This window comes from Halichoeres trimaculatus, unplaced genomic scaffold, assembly GCF_033239565.1.
Source record: "Halichoeres trimaculatus isolate MK-OKI-2021-1 unplaced genomic scaffold, fHalTri1.1 fHalTri1_scaffold_17, whole genome shotgun sequence".
NCBI classification, from domain to species: Eukaryota; Metazoa; Chordata; class Actinopteri; order Labriformes; family Labridae; genus Halichoeres; species Halichoeres trimaculatus.
The window spans coordinates 11,388,432-11,401,326 of record NW_027437195.1 but is presented as its reverse complement, the minus strand read 5'-3'; the positions used below and the strand labels follow the sequence as shown (position 1 = coordinate 11,401,326).

The 12,895-nt window shown below is 38.6% G+C and overlaps 1 protein-coding gene across 1 annotated transcript in view; it reads right to left on the bottom strand.

Annotated features, from left to right (window-relative positions):
• The window catches only part of fancm (FA complementation group M), a 49,513-nt gene that overhangs the window by 5,831 nt on the left and 30,787 nt on the right, over nt 1-12,895 (bottom strand). The window contains exons 13-15 of the mRNA XM_074691755.1: nt 11,288-11,452; nt 685-2,449; nt 499-587 (exon numbers count right to left, since the gene is read on the bottom strand). Coding sequence (XP_074547856.1) covers nt 499-587; nt 685-2,449; nt 11,288-11,452 — 2,019 coding nt within the window. The remainder of the gene's footprint in view (nt 1-498; nt 588-684; nt 2,450-11,287; nt 11,453-12,895) is intronic.

Below are 12,895 nucleotides of genomic sequence, written 5' to 3'. Positions count from 1 at the left end.
CCCTCCTGATGCTTCATCTTTTCATCTTTTTGAACAGGCATGAAGGGTTTCAAACTGATTTTGTTTTTATATATATCTATAATCTGTATGGCATATATATATATATATATATATATATATATATATATATATATATATATATATATATATATATATATATATATATATATATATATATATATATATATATATACACACATATATATACATATCTTGTTATATAGCAATAGATATGATAAAAATAGTCAACAGTGCTCCAAAACTATGATTTGGGTCAAACATTAAAACCAAATTACATTTTAAATAAAGTCTTATTTTCTACTAATATATTTAGTCCTGTTTGTAAAAAAAGTTTCTCATACAGCTGAGTCATAATCAGCACGCAACGTCACAAAAAGGCATGATGAGTCATCGAATACACCTTGCACAGCACTGCGTTTAGCGTTTAGCATCTTCATTAGTAACACTATAGCCCCAGTATGAACAGGCCTTTCTCACCACTTCAGGTGAAGACAGTGGGTTGACTTTGTTATGATGTCTTCTCTTTTGAACTGTGACATCATCCTCACTGTCACTACTGCACTTTGCTAAAAAGAAGGGAAGAAAGACAGGAAATCAATTGGATTCAATTATTAAAACATGAAAAGAAACTGTAGGTTTTGGTTTTTCAAAAGTTCAACAAACCTGGAGCTGGAGGAGAGTCAGACACATAGATAGGCTGTGTGACTTTCTCTGCTTCAGTGGGACCCTCCAGTCCTCTCTGCTTTAGTCTGGAGAGAAGAGACTGGCCGTGAGACTTGGTGTAACTCTGTGAAAGAGTTCGCCTCACTCCAGGGGATGTGATGGGAGATGGGAGTTCACCACCTTTTGACATTAAAGGCAGCGCCAGAGGAGAAGATGTCTTCCTTTTTCCCTGCTCTGACAGCATGTGTAGTGCAGATAACTTGGATCCACTAGACTGTGGTGGTATTATCTGTCTATGAGAGCTACAAGGAGTGGAAGAGCTAGACAAGGCCTTCTTTTTGGGCAGTGGGGATGTACTTCGGACAGGAACATCCTCTTCTACCTCTTCATCAGAGTCCTCAAAAGAGTAGCCAAGGTCAAAGTTGACAGGAAAGTAGTCATGAGATGTGTCAGATGACTCAGGCTTTTGTTTTGCCTCTGAAGAGCTGTGAGTGTCTGCTATCAGCTTGGCATGTGGAGTATGAGTTATGGGTGTTGTGCGTGCCAAGTCAGCTGTGTGCACCGGGTGTGTTGTGCTACATGAGTTTGCTGGCATGTGATCATGTACAGCTTTCGATGTCTTCATGATGTCTGTGGCATTGAGGGATTTCCCGGGCGTCACACCAGGAGTGGAGATGTCTGGGATGGTCATCTGCAGGAAGGCTTCATCATCCCCAAACAGGTCCATGCTCTCATCCATCTGAGGGTCCACTTCGTCCATAACACCACCGCCATCCTGACAACTCTCTCCCTTGTCATCTTCAGCGTCTTTATCAAACTCCATCTTGAAGTTACTCATTTTGTCATCCTCCACCTCCATTTTTTCCTCTTTTTCATCATGATTGATATTCACTTCTTCCTCCCCAAAAACCTCATCCCAACTTGGACTTTCTGCTGCCATCCTGCTCTGCTCCTGCTTCTCAAGAGGCCAACCACAAAACCTTTTGCTCACTGGATGCTCTTCTTTGTCCACCCTCAGGGGGGCTTCGTCAGCATCACTCACCATCACGTCGTCATCGTCATTGTCAGCACCCAGGGTAAAGCTGACCTTGAATGGCTGCTGAGGCCACTGAGGGGAGGGAGGAGGTGATAATGACAGTGCTGGTATGTCAGATTCAAAATCATCTTCAAAAGATGGCGGAGAGCGCGACAGCAGCTCGGCTACGTTAGCGAGGATGATCTTCAGACTTGCTTCTCTTGCTTGCGTGAGTTTTGCAGCTGAAAAACGAGGTGATGAAGTCCATTTTGGGAGGTAGAACATGGCCTGAAGCTCAACATCTTCATCAGTGTTTGTAATCATCTGGGAAAGTTTGTCTATGCTGACAGGCTCCTCAGCTGTGATTTCTGATTGGATTACATCTTCAATAATGGAGCAGTCGTCTTTGTCTGCTTCTGTCTGGTTTTTGTTTAAGGAAAAAGCGGGGAAGTGAGGGGAATTAGGCTCACTTCCTGGTTCACTTGTGATGTCATCAAAAGGTGCCCCTGCAGAATCTTTCCTCACAACAAACTCAGAAATTAAGCCTTTTCTTCGTACTTCTCCCCTCTCTTCTTCCTCATCAACCCGCTCAGGGTCAGAAAGTGTCGAGTGCGATGGCTTGCGTCTCTTGGCGGAAGTCTTGGCGCCAATCTTTGAGCTCTTCTGTGTCTTCTGTTTCTTCTTTACAACGCCACCATCGTCGTCTTTTTGGAGGTAAGGAAGGAGCTCCTGTTCGTAACGACATTCCCCCTGAAAACAAACACAAGAGAGTTGTGTAAAGTCTCCTTGCAGAAGGACCAGGGTTAGGGAGCAGTAATCAGGCGATACATGTAACACACCAATCAGACCACTCGTCTGCTCATGCTCACACCGTAATACAATCAGGAAGTGCTCTGAAAACATCAGCTGATGTAACATTTCCCATTTATTCTTTTTTTCTTCTCAAACATCACACACACACTTGGAGTAATCACCTAGCACCTGTCAACTTTGCCAATCATGTGACCTGGAAGTGATTCTCCTTGAGTGGTATCCTGCTTGGACCAACAGGGCGCCATCAAAGCTGCGTCCAGCAGGAGGACGATGCTCAGTGAGCAGAAGAGAAGAGGGGAAACGCCTGATGTGCAGCTTGAGTGAAGAAAGGTGTGTGGTAAGTGTGTGTGTATTGGGAAGAGGAGGCAAATGATTTTGTCACTGTATTGAATAAAGTTTGTATTTGGCAGAGCGGAAATGGTTTCACCAGGAAACAAATTGCCCAAAGAGCCGTAAAAGATGGTACAAGTGTTCACAAAGAATGGATTTATGATCAGGAAAAAGGGGCATGACTCACACATAAAAGTGCTTCATCAAACTTCCTGCATTTGGATTTTGCATCCTTGTCTTTACACCACCAAGTCACAAAAAGTCCATGACCCTCCGTACTAAAGAAGAGCTGTAAATCTGTTTGCTTTCCCTTGACGTGCTTTAAACAACTCGTGTTTCTTATGACTAGCAGCGCAGTCCTGCCCTAATTTCATCCTGTGATGATTATGCACATCTCAAGTCTTTTCACTGGAGCAACACAAAGAGGATTATACCTACTTTTCTTTTCATTGATGACCCACTACTCCAGGATATATCTCAAAGTTTTGATTTAAATCACTGTGACACCTTAACGTGACTAAATTTTGGTCAAATGTGATTTCTGACGCTGAGGTCAGCTTTTCTTGCTCTCCTTATAAAACTTCACTTCTATATTTTCAACTCAGCTGGCCAGACCTGTGTTAAACTGACGTGTATGACTTATTAATTCCCACTGACTTGGTTCCTGAGTAAAAAGGTTGATACATTTTGGAAATATCCACTCTACACAGAGCTTTTTTTCTTAATAATGTATCTCAGTGAGTCTCCCTCGCTAGCCAAAATATCACTATTGTTCTTTAATTTTAAATAAGACCTGGGGCTTAGCACGCCAATGATCACACTGATGAGGAATTCAGGGCACAACAAAGTAACTCCAGTTCATCCTAAAACAGCTTACTGAGTAAAAACAAGCTCAAACATCTCAGTAGGATTCATCCTCTGGGGACCAAGACCTTCTGAAAAAACACAACAACACTCATTCAAGAGTTGCTGAGACGGTTCAGGCTGTTATGTGTCCTTACATGATCTTTTTTTATTGAAGCTTTTGATGAATCATGCAGCTGAATGTGTTTCTGAACCTAAACTGCTTCTGTCCTTGATCATCCAGTTTTTTCTTAGAGACCTAGTTCCAGCATGAAGAGGAATGTGTCGTGAGCTGTTTAATTGTTCACCTGCCTGTCATATTTAATTGGTGTGCTGTTGTGGATCTGAAAGGTAAGTTTACCAGCACATTTATGTGAGAGAAGCTTTTAAAACGAGACAAATTTCCAGGCCCTACAAAATACATACTATACAGGATTGATAAGTTTGTCTATAAAAGAACCTGATCATTAACATCATCTTCTCACACCTTGGACAATAACTCACCTTTTATAGCAACAGACAAACACCGAGCAGCCCATTGACGTCACCGTAATTAACACTTCAACACTCAGCCCTTATAAAATATGACTGCATACTTTCAACAGGCACGGCTTATACTAAAAGATATCTGTTTGATCTGAGAAAAGAACAAGTATTCCCGTGTTCACTAATAAGCTGATCGTCTAATTTAGATAATGTTGACTTTTGTGATAACAAAATCAGAAGTGAACTTAGCTTCTTAAGCTGCTTTATTTCTCTTGGGGAAAACAAAGTCAGTGTGAGTTACAGCTGAAGTATTTATGACTCAACATGCAGAGCTCTTACCATGATTGAAAGCAGACAAAAAGAAGAGTGACTGTTGTTCACAGTGTGATAGATTTTGAAAAACCACGCAGAATAAAATACAGATATACTCAAATTTTAGGCTGTTTGAGATGAGACTGAGGGTTTGGGAACAAATGAAAATAAAGCATATTACAAGGCAAGATAAAAGCACTAAACAATAAAAATATCCTATGTTTCTTTATATGGAATAACATTTTCAATAATTTTAGAGGGAAGAATATCTCTTTTAATAATTTGTTTACAATTTCTAAATTAAATTAAAAAGCAAATATTTAATAAAAAACAAACAAAATCCCTATCTATTTTTCAATTATTATAATTGTATTTTTAATTACATAAACTCTTATCAGCTAAATTATTAATCTGATTTTTGTTTAATTAAAAATTGTGACAAAGAAAATATGAGCAGATCAAAATTGAATTCATCATGCCCCGTATTTAAATTATACACACACACACACACACACACACACACACACACACACACACACACACACACACACACACACACACACACACACACACACACACACACACACACACACACATATATATATATATATAATTTTTTTTTTTCTTATCAATTTTTGTTTGTGTGTGTTTTTGGAACATTCAAATACTTGGGAATATATTGATTCTTCAGTCATATAAATTTTTGACTTTTTTTAATTCAGTGTTGGAATACAACTTCAAAATCCATTACATTAAATTTCGAAGGTATTTTTTTGCCAGGAATACAATCCACTAATTTTGTTGTTGCCTGTGAGTGTTTTTTTTTTTTTTTTTGGTATATCTACATAAATTGATAAATGCAATTATAAAACAACAAGAAATATTCAAACAAAAAATAAGTAAAATTGAATGTTTGCCCTATTGGCCACAATGTTAGTAGCCAAACACAATTTGTCCTGCTTAGTGTTTTTCTCTGGCTTTTTTCATAAAAATCTAGAGGACAATACAGTAGACAGTGCATGAAAGAGGGCGAGAGTGGGAAGAAAGAGGCTTCAGGTTGGACCCGGATCCAGGCCAGCTGCTCAAGGGTTAACTTTAAGAGGTTAGCAACCCAACTGCTACACCACGCTGAGGCCCTGTCTAGCTTACTGTTTAGTTATTTCATAAATAGTAACTTTTCTATCATCACCCAATGTTTCATTTTTATGTATTTCTTTTAATATGATTTATTAGTGGTGACTTGCATATTTCAAACAAATTTATAAAATTTCAATACTGTAAAGGCAGAGCTGAATTTTCTGACCATTACACTGGAATCATCACCAAGAAATTTAATAAAATATCTGCTGAAACTTTAATAACAAGGATCTATTCTTGAGCAGGCTTAAAAAAAGAATAAAATAAATCTTTGATATTATTTGTAGAGATGACCAATATTAACATTGAAGCTCTAATGTAATTATCTTATGACTCACTGCAAACCTGAAAGGCAACACAGCCTTTTTCAATGCTGTGACTCACAGCTGTGCTTTTTCACCGGTCTGACAAGTGCACCTTTCAAATCAGGAAAATTGGTCTTAATTAACGAGAAAAATATTTGGTAATTAATCTGCTGAAACAGGCTGTAAAGCTGCTTTCACACTAAAGGAGCTTTTCCGTTGATCAGATCAAAGTTTCTGCAGAATTTTGTCCTCAGATACGTACAAGGTAGAGCGTGATCTTATAAGAGGTCTTAGTTTTTGATTCTAACTGTTGGTTCGTGTTCCTAAAATTCAGGGCTACTTTTTTATTTTGTTGTGAAAGCAGCAAAAGTGGACTACAGGTCTCCAAGGGGTCAGTTCTGACTGACCTGAAATGCTCTCTGATGTAACTGCACTACAGTTTGCTCAGATTTGGGTTTGTGATATTTCTCAATGCAAAGTAAAGCACTGTTATTTTTTTTAGGGATAATCCATCTTATACAAATCCACAAAAGTCCTGTATCCTCCAGACACAGCTTTGCTCCTAGCTGTCCACTTTGCACAAAGAGTGTGGCTGCAGAATGTCTTTAAAAAAATCACAAACCTGATGACATTGGAACAAGGGCTTAAGGTATTCGAGGATTTAGCTGCACTGCTCGCTGAGGGCTGAATGCTTTATCCTGCTCCTCCCTCAGTGATCAGTTATAATAACTGGATTTTAGTGACTTTTACTGCATTTTTTTGACTTTCCCTTGTGAAAAATAATGAATCATTCTTGATCCCAGCAGAATTAACCTCAACCTCTCTCACACATTTAATTAATGATCAGATTAAGGCTACAGATCTAGAGATGCTGCGCACTGAAATAAACTTGATGACGTTGACTGAGAGGGAGAAAGAAGGCTGGAGGGTCAGAGGGTTCCCGCTGGTCCAGACCAAATGATGAAGGGAGCAGCAAAGTGGAAACTCCTCTCTCTTCATTATCTCATTTCACAACTATAATCCTACAAGTTTGAGCCTCACAAACACATACAAAGAAGTCTTTATCCTCATCAATCAGGCCGTGTGACTTTGCTTCCAAACATGCAACAGCTCTGGAGAAAAATTCCTCGAGTTTCTTTGTCTGCTAACAGGCTGATGTTAATCGACTGACAGCACCAGCTGCCCTAATTCAAATACAGCTCTTCTTCAAATACAGCAAATTTATAATGATTGCTCAAATGTTGCAACACAACACAAATGGCTACAAACAAAATGAACTGGCGTTTTAAATTATTTGACCTTGATATGATGAAGCAGGGTAGAGATAATCTGAACACACCTTAGATAAGAGGATACTTTTGATGTCAGGCTGTGAGGGTAGACTGACAACAATGACAAGCCTGAACATGTTCAACAACAAGGGAAGAGCAAACTGACACCAACATCAACTCGTATTCTTGAGGGTGACATGAGCTGCGGTTTATATTTCTTTCCAAAATAAAAATATCACAGTAAAACTTTGGATATTTTTACCATAGAGTGTCTCAGACTTACACTAAAAAAGGCCAAAGCTTTTCTCCAATTCTGCTTGATCATTATTCTAAATATGATCAAGCTTTAGAGTAAAAGAAATATTCCAGATTGTTTAACTATTTCAGTTTTCTATTATTATCATCTGCATCTGTTCTTTAATCTGCTGCTGTCTGTCTCAGCCCACTACACCATACATGTAGGTCGTGCAGGCATGACCTACTTCCAGCTTCCTGGTTTTATGTAACAGTTCGGAGAAGTGTTACATAATCACAGGAGGGGAGGCCTCTGTCTGCCTGCCTGCTCGCTCTGTCTCCTCATCACGAAGAGAACAAGGCAAGCACAAAGGAAAACACGGCGTGGTTTGAACTCACACAGACAAAAGATTGACTCAATGAGATTAATGGCTTGAAGAGTGCAAGGCTCGAAGGGGTGGAGGGGTGGGGGGAGTCTGTACACGGATGGTTGGATTTATTAGAAAAATAAAGTTTGGATTTTTTCCCTCTTTTTTTATGGCTTTATGTTGTTTTGCCCTCTCTCTTACTGTTTCTGGAGCAAAGGGTCAGAAGGTCTTGTGGCAAATTCAGAGCAAAGAAGTAAGCCACAGCCAACGTCATTCCTCCCTGAGAGAGGGGATAAGTGCAGGATATACAGGAGCACTGGAAGAGGCTGCTTGTTTGTTTGTAATCTCTGTATTTGAGCTTAAAGGAATTCAATTAATTATTTCTGCAAGAAAAAAGGTTTCTACTATTGCAAAAACTGTTCTTCTATGAAAATGTTGACTGGTAGCTTGGTAGAAGAAGTGCGATAAAACCAATGCTCTGACTCAATCACAAGACAGGTGAGGTGACATGAGTAATGCATGCAATACATCCCAGGTCTAAATCATCACCACACGTCTTCAGGGTTCACAACAGTGTGCTTACATTTTCTTCCTCTTTTTTTACTGAGCTAAATAAATTGTACTGATTTTTTAAATCTAGTTAGCAGAATTAGCATCAATTAGCAGCAGCAATTAGGATTTCAAAAACCAGGAAAAGTTGTGATACACCCTGGCACGAGCTTCGCCTTTTTCACATCCAGCCTGATGCCCTGTTTTTTTTTTTTTTAAAGTGATGAAATCATGAAATGGCAAAAATCAAGATTTACAGTACACTAAGTGATAATAGTGGATTCACTACCTCTACACAACACCGTACAGTATGATGCAATTCTACACAATATGAGACGGGACAGTTTGGGTTCACCATGGTGTGATAAATATAATACAGTATGGTAAAAAAGGGCAGGACTTCCCAAAAGTTTCACCCTGCGACCCCTGAGATAGCAATGCTGGAGAGTAGTGCACCCCCTGGAATACGCCAATAGGCCAATCCAAAAACGGACAAGAATGAACGAATAAAAGGCCTAAAATACTTAATTTATTTACAAAAAATGAGACTGCCTATATGCACTTGTTGCTGTTTCCTAAATTAATCCACCACTGATACAGTCCTCATCCTGCACCACAGGGGTCTTATAACAAAAACAAATCAAATTTTGTGTGTGCATGTTTTTATATGGAATTAAACTCCCATTTTTATCTTTTATAATACTGGATGAAATGTATAATAATTACAAAACTCATTTTAGGAGGGAATGATTAGATTCTGTACAAAACAGTACAGTGAGAAACGGTGCAGTTTAGAACTATGCAGATTTATATAATAAAGTACAGTATGACAGGGTTTAATACAACAAAACTAAGTGTGGTACAATACAACAAGGTAGGAAGAAGTACAATATGGTGGATAGAATATCATGAGAAGAGAAGAGGTGGATCAAGACAAGTCAAGACGAACTGACACCATCAAACCCACTCTATTGTCCCTGTGAGGCTCTTTAACCACAGCAGACCACATGTATATACAGGTGGTCCTCGGGTTATCAACGAATTTCGTTCCTATGAAGCATCATAACGTGAAATTCTGCATAAGTTGGATTTTTACCCTAAATACCCCCTAAATCTCTAAATAAATATCCAAATACATCCATTATACTTCAGATTCATGGGAAAACAGTACAGACAATTAAAATAGACATTTCAATTAAAACAATCTACACTATGATGCAACTCGAGACAAAGTGGACAATGCTGATGACAGTGTAGCACTGCGTAGCTGTGCATTTATACCCACTCCACGTCAAGAACGTATCGTAGGAGCTTCGAAACCTTCACTATTTTCTTAGGTCATATATTTGCACCGTAAAGTCTAAACAGCGTAAGTCAAGAACCATGTAAGTCAAGGACCTCCTGTAAAAGGAATCAATTAACAAAAATAATTTAACCAAAATGATCGACGACCCAGGCAGAAGTGGAAATGCTCATAGCAGCAGCACCCTAACACTGGTTTAATTATTTGGATTAATAACTATTTGAATCTTTGATTTAATGTGTTATTTTACTGTATATTAGATGAGACTAGATCACAGATGCATCCGCTTAATGTTAAATTCAAATACCCTGAAAAGAAAAGTTACTGATTTAAGAAGGAGCGCCTTGACAAATGATAAAATTAAAGTAAATAGATAAAATACCAAACACAGTTTTCAAGAAGCAGCTCTTCAAAAGTGAAGCAATACGCTGTTTTTTTCCATATTTTTGTTCGATTAATTCAAAGCTCTTTTGTTTTTAGTTTTGTTTCGTGACCTAAATTCATCCATGGAGCTTTAGTGAGTTGCCCTCTCAGAACATAATCCACTTTGTTGTCACAGGTGGGTTTACTCTCTCCTTACAAACAACGGTCTGGACCCAAGCTGAAGAAACAAAAGGTAATGTGAGCCAAATGGTTGGTTCAGCCAATCATTCGTTTGCCATAATCTCTGACCCAATTTTAAGGATTTGAATAAAATCAGGGCTCTTATCGATGGCTGAATCTTGGGACAAAGCAGATGGTGAGACAAGAAGGCCTGGAACAATCTTATGAGAGACATTTGGAGGGGATACGGTGTGTGAAGGGAGGAAGTGGTGCATATAATCAGCGTTGAGATGTTGCTCACTGAACCACAGTGCAGCGCTGTTTGTGAAACATATTTTCCTGCAGCATGACAACCAGTGTGTGTTGCTATGCTGTGTGGCTAGTGTCAGTTGATCTGGTGACCTTGCTGATATAAGTGTTCTCTATTGACTTCAAGGATAGCTAGACAGCAATCAAGTAGCAGAAGAGACCACAAACCAAGCAGCTGCTGGGTAACAACGATCAGGGCTCAGCCACCATCACCCATCTACATTACCCTGTGACAGAAAGCATCACATTTCATTTATTAGACCTTTGTTGTTAAATCTACTTTAGGAAGAAGAAGATAATCTCAGAGGCAGCTGAAAAGCTTGATGGGTATCAATGAGAAGAGAAAACAAAATTCCAAATCACTGCCTGTCATCTATAACTGCTTATTTGCCTTCCAGGCTGTAAGGATGGATTTTGTAATACAACACAAATCACAGTCATATGCTCACAAGCACGTCAGCTGACTCCCTCCAGCCTGGTGAGTTTACAAAGTTTGCTCTTCCCTTGCATAAACACACTGCTCTCTTTCTTTTACGAAAAAAACGAAGCCAAAATTATGAAAGATGCCTCTGGTCATTTTGTAAGACTCTTTGCTTTTTGTAATCAAACAGTTTGATTGGTTTCCTACTTTGGCTCAGTGGTCACATCATCATCTGATTAAGTGAATGAGCTGTTGACGTAGTTTGAACCTAAGTTTAGTAAAACAGCCTCATACCATTGCCAACAGTAGGGTAAATTTAGCACATGTTTGTCATATTATCACCCATCTTTGCCTCTGCTCTCACCTCGTTTTCCTCTCTCATGACGTCTATGAGCTCCATCACTTTGATAAAGTGGTGACAGCGGAGAGAGTGGTCCACAGCATGGGTGGGAAAAACTTTGTGCTGCCAGTGTCTCCACTCCCACAGGGACAGCTCTCTGGATGGTGGGCTACTTTTAGTAATATTCTCCTGTGGGACATGAAATGAACAGTTTTACTAATGATACATTCAAGCAAGTAAGAAAAGAACAGTTGTGAATTAAGGGAAGGCTCGAGCATGATATACACTGTAAAAAATAAATAAATCCAGGAAAGTGTCTTATTTTATTGTAACAGTTCTTTTTAGACTGAATGAGTCACACCCACCTGACAAGTCCAGAGAAAAAATATTTTAAGATATTGAAATATTAATAATAACCTTCATTTTTACAGCACTTTTCTAACTAAAAAAACACTCAGAGAGTGCAGACCTCCACCAAGCATACTATGATTGTTGCACGACACTTTAGTCCTACTTTAATGTTATACTCCCTTTGTACGATAATTTGTTGCCTGACAGAGTTGAAAATTATGATGACCCAGTACATATTTCATATTCTGGATCTTAGTATTCAGAATTTTGCCAGATTCTGGATCATACTTTTACATCTGTTAGAAGTTATTGTGACCTTGTTTTGTATTGTTTTGCAAATCAATCCAACCATTTATCATGGAGTTAAATACACGTGTTGAAAACAGCTCCATCTCACAATGATAAAGAATCCTTTAAAAAAAATCCTGGATCCAGACAGATCACCTCCAAAATGTAGTCACTTCTTCCTTATCCCATTTTGAACGTTTCCTGAAAGTTTCATTAAGATCTATTTGTTACTTTTTGAGTTAAGTTGTTCCACAAACAAAGTCTCCCAAAAACATAACCTCCTTGGTGGAGGTAAAAATGGTTTCAAAGGAGGAAGTTACACAGACTTATAAAGTTCTGAACTGGCTTTGCTTTGATGGGATTAGTTAATTGGCCAGTTTTTGGGGAGTCCTGCATGCTAACACTATGGCCAAATGGTCCATTCTACAATGTTAAGTTGTGACTAATGGTTTTGTGTGTGTAATGACTGGATGTGCATACAGGCCCAGATCATGTAGAGCTATAAAAGTAGTTAATTAGTTAACACAATTTTGATCTCAATATGGCAGTAGACGGGAACCCAATGAAAAAAGACCAGGAGTGAGGTTATGTGATCTGTTGTTTTTTCTTTGTACCATGAATCACCTGGTTTTAACTTGAGCATCAAAACAAAGCTGACACCTTAAAAATGACACCTAGGTTTCCCGTTGGCTTTATGTTTTGTGTAACCAGCTGTTGATGTCAGAGAGGAAAGAGTTGATTAAAATTGTTGTTGATGGTGGTCTGCGATGGAAAGTATAGCTGGGTGCCATCAGTGCAGGGACTTACTTTACAGTTACTAATAATTTTGTAAAGAAAAATTTGCTTGTTTAGTTTCTTGTATTTAGACAATAACTTTTATTTCAAGAAACTTGAAAAGCGCATTTTTCTTACCCTACTAGCATGTGATTTTACTCTTTATAAGCCAATCAGGCCTAATTTTTTAATTTAATATCTTAAAAATAAGACATTTTT